The 7,088-nt window shown below is 26.6% G+C and overlaps 1 protein-coding gene and 1 long non-coding RNA gene across 2 annotated transcripts; one reads left to right on the top strand and one right to left on the bottom strand.

Annotated features, from left to right (window-relative positions):
* The first annotated feature begins 973 nt into the window (after nucleotides 1-973).
* Nucleotides 974-2,737, top strand: LOC113790061 (uncharacterized). Its single transcript, XM_027339675.2, has 2 exons — nucleotides 974-1,547; nucleotides 2,142-2,737. Exons 1-2 carry the CDS (start codon nucleotides 1,277-1,279, stop codon nucleotides 2,735-2,737), a joined length of 867 nt encoding a protein of 288 aa, XP_027195476.2. The 5' UTR covers nucleotides 974-1,276.
* A 407-nt stretch (nucleotides 2,738-3,144) lies between these two features.
* Nucleotides 3,145-4,140, bottom strand: LOC142645042 (uncharacterized). Its single transcript, XR_012846219.1, has 3 exons — nucleotides 3,635-4,140; nucleotides 3,327-3,539; nucleotides 3,145-3,228 (listed from the first exon to the last, which is right to left on the bottom strand). It is a non-coding gene; the product is annotated as an uncharacterized LOC142645042 (long non-coding RNA).
* Between the last annotated feature and the right edge of the window lie 2,948 nt (nucleotides 4,141-7,088).

Raw genomic sequence — 7,088 nt, 5'->3', positions numbered from 1 at the left:
TGTTTTTCTCGAGAAACTGATGCAATCATCATTAAATATTAACAAATTTTTATCGAACAACATTCATGAATATATTTCTGTGATGTAGAAGTACATTGTGTGTGTGTGTGTGTGTGTGTGTGTGTATAGATGGTAACGGAAAACAGGTAAATTTTTTTTTTTAAATTTATTAGGAAGAGAATCAATTTTTTATCACTCAAAAAAAAAATCGCAGCATAATGACCGCGTAATCCGCTAGATTCTCCCTCCAAAAAAAACAAAAACTGGTGATACATCAGGTTTCTTATCAGGTAACCATTGGAAACAACTGATTGATTGACTAATCGATTATTACGACATTATCAATGATCCAACCCACTAACTTGAGCTAACTGTTATTTGTTGTTTGTGTGTGTTTGTGTTTGTGTTATTCACAAATGTATGTTTTTTTTTCAAAATGAATTACCATTCGTGAATTTTTTTTTTAGTAACCACCCTTGAATGTTTCGGATTGGTTGAATGATGATTATGTTACCACCCATGTTCATTACAGAAATGTATTTAAAAATGATCATATCTTTAATGCGCATGTTTGAAAAGAATAGATTTTTTTGTTTGGGGGTATATAAACAGACCGAATCCATGTCAACAAACATCATTATCGATTCGGTAGAGCATCAAACAACAGCTACATTCAACTAACTATTCCGTTAGGGACTTATCAAAGAATTTGACTTTGTTTTTTTTTCTTGTTTTCAGTTTTCTGGTGGAAAAAAAATCAACAACAACAACAATCTTTTTCAAAAGTGAATAATGTGAATGATTTTGTTGAATTATTTAATCATTATCCCAAAATAGAAAATGTTTCGTTTTTTTCAATCACTGCCATTCTTATTAATTGTTTAGAATTGCTGGAAAACAATCATCAATTATAAGATTAATGTTTTATTAATTAATTGTAATTGTTATAACTACTATATATACGAACTAGCTTATGCTATTAAATATTAGCCGATTATCAATCCCCGTTTATTTAATAATATAATTGAATCTTCTTTTTTTTAATATAAACATTCAATTTTTTTTGTCAAATCATCATATCAATCAAGCTAAATTTAATAATTAAAAATGCCGTATCAAAAGAATGATTCCAGTGATGATGATTTAAATCAATCATCTAAATCAATTAAAATAAATAACATAATTAATGGGGAAGATAATATAATTCATCAACATTGCCGAAACTATTTATATGATAGTTATTTAAATATAACATCGATTCTAAATTCTACTAATAATGATGATGATGTTCAACAACAACGATCAAAAAAACATAATGTCCGGTGATCATTTGGAAAAGATGAGTGAATTATGTTTCGATCAATTGATCGGCTCTCCACCTGCATCACCATCAACAGCATCAACATCATCCGATAATCAATGTATTTGTTCAGTTGCCCAATTATCCGATGATGAATTTAATTTAATCGATAATGTTGATTTAAATAATGAACAACAACAGCAATCATTGAATCAATCTTTGTTCATTAATACTAACGATGATAACGGTAAGTTTAGAATTTATCAAAAAAAAATCATTACCTATTTTGTTCGGTAGATGTCGTTATTATCAATATCAATTTTGTTTTATATTTTTTATACAGAATTTTTTAAAAAAGGCCAATGCAAATATAATACCATTTAAAATCAATAGAATTCATAGCAAGCAATTCATGGCATTATCTTAATTACTAAAATAATAATAATTCTATTAAAATAGCGTTTTTAACACTAAAAAAAAACATTTTATTTTTTTTTATAAAATTAAATTTGCAAAAATTTCAAGCGCCCATTTAATTGTGTTTAGTTTTTAGAACAATTGTTATTTATTGTAACAATCGTTTCAATCAATACATTCTCGCTTTCAATCAATAATGTTAATTATTAGCCAACTCTGCATTCTGGTTATAAGATGTCAATAAATTGTTAGCAAGTTCTGTTTTTAAGAATTTATGCAAAGATTATGGCTGAAAAAAATGCGAATATTCGATAATCAACGTTAATCAAAATCGGACTTTGAAAAATTTCTGCCAAGGGTAGTCAATGAAAAATTGATTTATTAATTTCTCATTTTTTTCTCTCTTTTTCTCTCATTCGAATAGATGAAATTTTTCCAATGAATAATGATGATGATAATAATGAAAACAATATTAATCAATCGGATCAACCACCAAGACTAAGAAATAGCAATACAATTGGCTATATGACTGATATGCACGAAGAATATCAAACAATTCCATTTATACAACAATCAATGTTGCATATGGGATTTTTTGAAGGTAATTATTATCCAAATAAATTATGGACACAAACAAATGAACAAGAAATTCAACGTGAACAGATTGAAATAATGGATTTTGTTGATTCATCAAATCAAATTATTTCAAATGATAATGTTAATGATGAAAATGAAGATGATAATGAAGATGATCAACATAATCAACAACAACAACAAATTCTTGATAATGAAAATCTAGTCAATATTAAACAATCTGCATTAAAATTACGACGAATGAGTAATGAATTTCAACAACAACAACAACGACAACATTCATCAATGATAATGATGATGAATAATGTAATCAATCTGGTCAAACAAACATTAATAGATTTTCGTACATATATAATCGAAATAATGTTTGAAAAATATTCACATTTTTGTAAAAATATTCTTCCATATTTTTCAGATTATCGTTGATGTTGTCGATTGATGAACATTGAATAACACACAAAAAAAATTGAATTTGTATGTTGTTACAAATTCAAAAAAAAGAGAGAAAAAAATCATTGTTCCGAATATTGAAACTTCCAGAAAACTTCCAAAATTACCGAATCACCATAATGTGCAATTGTCAAGTCAAAATAGTCGAAAACAGCAACAAGAAAAAAATGTTTCCATCTAAAAACCAATCATCATCGACATCCGAAAAAACAATCCGAAAAATATGGAAAAATATTCTGTATAAATTCTATGTAAATTCCCTACAAAATTTTGTAAAAAAAAACCATAAAAATTTCTGTATTTTTAAAAATATAAAATTATTATTATTTTTTCTGATTTTCATATAATTTTTTCTATAAAAAAAATAAAAAAATTCAGATTTTTTTCTACTCAAATAAACTTGTCAATCAATGTGTGTTGTGTGTTTCTGTGTGGATTTTTTGGGATGCACATTTCAAATTCTGTCCCTAAATTTTAAAATGGATTCAGCGAATAGACAAACAAAAATTCAATTTGAAACATGGAATTTTCAAAAGAAAAATGTCAATATAAACATAATACACACATATCAGGTGTCGAATTTGTTTAGTTGTTGTTGTTGTTGTTAGTTATTTGGGATTTGTTGAAATGGATTTTTTGTTGGATAAATTTCAATAATGTTTTTTTACTGCTTGTTTTTAACACTCGCTGATGGAAATGGACTTTATTATTGACTGAAATACTGGAAACGAAACAATTGATTGAATGACAAACATGAAAATTTCATTATCGAGAAACCCTATTTTGAATCAGTGAAAAGAAAAACAAATTGAAAAATAAATTTTAAAATTTTAAAATAATAACATAAAAGAGAGAGATGGAAAAAACTTTTACTTCTTCTGCTGCATTATCCTATTTTATTTGAAAAACATTGTGTTTTTTTGTTCCATCAAACAAATTTTTTTTTGCCTTGAAATTCATTCAGAATATTGACTACAGAAACATTGAACATGCAAACAAAAACGAACACTGAGTGATTGAAAAAGGTGATGAAATACAAGCTTTTTAATATTTTTCATTCATTTGGTGACATTCCTTTTGAATCATTCAATCATTTTTGGTCACTCACTCTGTCACTTTGTCATTTGGTCGAAAAACGTAACAACGTTCATGACATTCGATAAATGATTTATGAGACTAATTATATACGACGATAGACGATCAAGAAGTTGATTGACCATTTTTTCATTTCATTTCATGGTTGTTTATTAGATAGTGGAGAAAAATAAGTCTAGAAATAACGTTGGTTACCGAAAAAAATGAATCCACAAAAAAAAACGAGAGATTGATGGATGGATTTTTATCGATAACATCAACAACAACATAGTGAAATGTCCATTTAATCTAATCAAATCAAATCAATTTTGGTTGTTGTTGTTGTTGTTTTTTTGCAGGGTGATTTTCATTTTCATTCAATCAAGCAAAGAAGCAATATGAACATAGAAATACAGAAGCAAAAACATATTAAAGTCAAAAAAGGTGACCAATCATCAATCAAATATTGTGCAAAATGAAAAAAAACAAAAAATATCAATATAAAGCGAATACGCACTAAAAAATCAAACTTACTTGCTTACATCATCATTAAATAATTGATGCAGATGTTTTTTTTGTGTGAATAACGAATCATCCACGAATGGAATTGAAAAAGATTCTTGAAATTATCGAGGAAAAACGCAAGAATGGCACTCAATTTACAATGGAAAAAAGATGATTTTCAAAGATGATTCATGAAAATCATCAAAGAAATCCAAAAATGCAACAGATTTTTTAATCAAAAAATTTGGTATTTTTTTTCTCAAGAATTGAATCAAATGAAACATTATGTCCCGTTTTTATTTCTTTCTTTCCATTAGATATTTATCATTTATTTTAGAGGATTTTGATATCGCAGTAAAGGTAAAGATAATGGCCAATCTTGACATTTAAGATTTATTCGTTAACCTTATTTTGTGTTATATATATTGACTTAAGACATTGTTATCGCACATATATTGAAATCTTCAATAATAAAAAAAACCTCAAGATTATGGTTGTCGACGACTATACGTTGTTACTTATAAGTTGTTATGTTGTGGGTCCAGATGTGTGCAATCATAAATGATGATAATAATCATTTTTTACAAGTAAAAAAAAATCCATTATGATGATGGTAATGATAATTGCCAATTAAAGCCCAAACCAAACAATCATAATTTTTTTCTTTAATACTTTTTCTGAGTATTGGTTATGATTGAATGAATGAAAGACTGTCTGGATACAATGTATCATTTTTTTGGATTTGAAGTAAAAAAAATTCGCTGTTCGCTTATTCGTTACAATGTAGTTATTTTTTTCCGATGAAAAATAATAATAATGATGAACCAAACAATGATGTAGTGATGAAATGAATGAAGAAAAACGCTAAGTACTTTACAAAAAAAAATAATAATTTATGATCATCGTACAAAATGGTCCAGAGAAAAAAAATTCAAAGGATTATTCAAACAAAAAAATGTAAAATTTATGAATACTTTCTTCATATTCATTTCTTTGCGACTAACTTGACTAAACAAAATATTTTTCATTCATTCTAATTCACTTTCTATCGAGATTTTCACACTTACAAACAAACAAACAAGCAGGCCAAAGAGAAAATTATTATTTGAATGAAACAACAAATTGAAGAATTTATTGCTTTCCTGACAACAACAACAACAACAACGGCAAAGACAACGACAATAAAAAAAACATATGAATCGATCGATCATCGAATGATGATGATCAATAATGTTTGAATATATAATCATCATCATTGATCCAGAGTTACTTCATTCATTCACTCACTTCAAATTTGATTTGATTACTTTTTTTTCGGGTGTCGCACGCGTTCTTTATCGATCATCATCATCATCAATAAGTAAAGAATATTTAATAAAAGACAACAAACAAACAAATGATTTTATTATGCAATATGGCAAGAAAAAAACAGCAAAACACAAAAATTCATTACAAAAATATCTTCGATTCAATAATGTTATTGTCCATCACTTGGATGATGAATTGATGACGATGATGATGATTCGATTGATTCAATAATTCAATGGTTTTGTGTAGTTGTTTGAACAAATTTGAAGTGAAATTAACCTAATGAAAGAAAAACTAAAGAAAAAAATAGAAAACAGTATTGATTAATTATCGATTTCTTTTAATCTTTATCATTGTGTTATTGCAAATTGAATGAAAAAAAAAACTTTTGACATTTTCAACAAAAAACAAAAAAAAAAAAATGTAAATTTTTGTTTCAAAATCATTTAGTTAGTCGAATAAACACGTGACCAATATATAGAAAATTATTCAATTGAAATCAAACAATTACCATAGTAACAACTATTATCATCATCGTTACTTGTTTTCATTCAATGAACATCTTCAACATAATTTGATTGTTTTGAACAATGATAATATTCTCATCGATCGCGAGAGAAAAGCAAATGTCTATCCCACATTTTATGGAGTAGGATTGACTTGAAAAGGGCATCATCATTATTTTTACCATTATTAAGTTTCCTGGGCCAAAAAAAATATTGAATTTTGAAAAATCAAATTCAAAAAAAATTGGAAAAAAAGATTATCCATTGAAATAAGACAAACATACAAGCACACACGATCAGGTAAAAAACGTTTACATTTTTTTTTGTATTTTTTGTTTGTTTGGTTCCAAAACAAAACAAAAAAAGTTTCATTTTACAAAACAGAAGCAGAGGCAATGGACAATCATCATCATCATCGTCGTCATAATAAATGAACAATGATGATGATCTCGAAATAATAATAATAAAAAAAAGAACAAGAGATCTTTGAATGCAAACACGTGACAGCGACTGAATATTGACTGATATCAATGAATTTTTTTTTCATCTCAAAATGTCACGTGTTTGTGTATGAGATAGAAATTACGTATACCGGCAACAACAACAATCGACAATCAACGACAATCGATCAACCGATCGATCGATAGATTTAATAAATTTTTTTGACCAATAAGATTTTCAATTATAAAAAAATTTTGAAAATGTTTTTCATCATTTTTATATATCGATTGAAAATCATGAGAAATATATTTTTCTTTTGAAAAAAATTTTGTTTTATTTTTAGAATCAAACAAAATATCCGGACAGTAATGTTCATTTTTTTTCGGGTTCCATATTTCAATTAAAATTCATTTGGATTTTCACATTGTAAAATCAAATGGATCCTTGGATCATGGATTTTTTCACTGGTTCCAAAAATATATAATTTATCAAGA

Source organism: Dermatophagoides pteronyssinus, unplaced genomic scaffold (assembly GCF_027571235.1).
Source record: "Dermatophagoides pteronyssinus isolate colony J.1.1.1.1 unplaced genomic scaffold, Derpt_VIB-CSIC_2022.12 sq0006, whole genome shotgun sequence".
Lineage (NCBI taxonomy): Eukaryota > Metazoa > Arthropoda > Arachnida > Sarcoptiformes > Pyroglyphidae > Dermatophagoides > Dermatophagoides pteronyssinus.
Note: the sequence above shows the minus strand (reverse complement) of the source record. Positions and strands in the feature narration are given on the sequence as shown.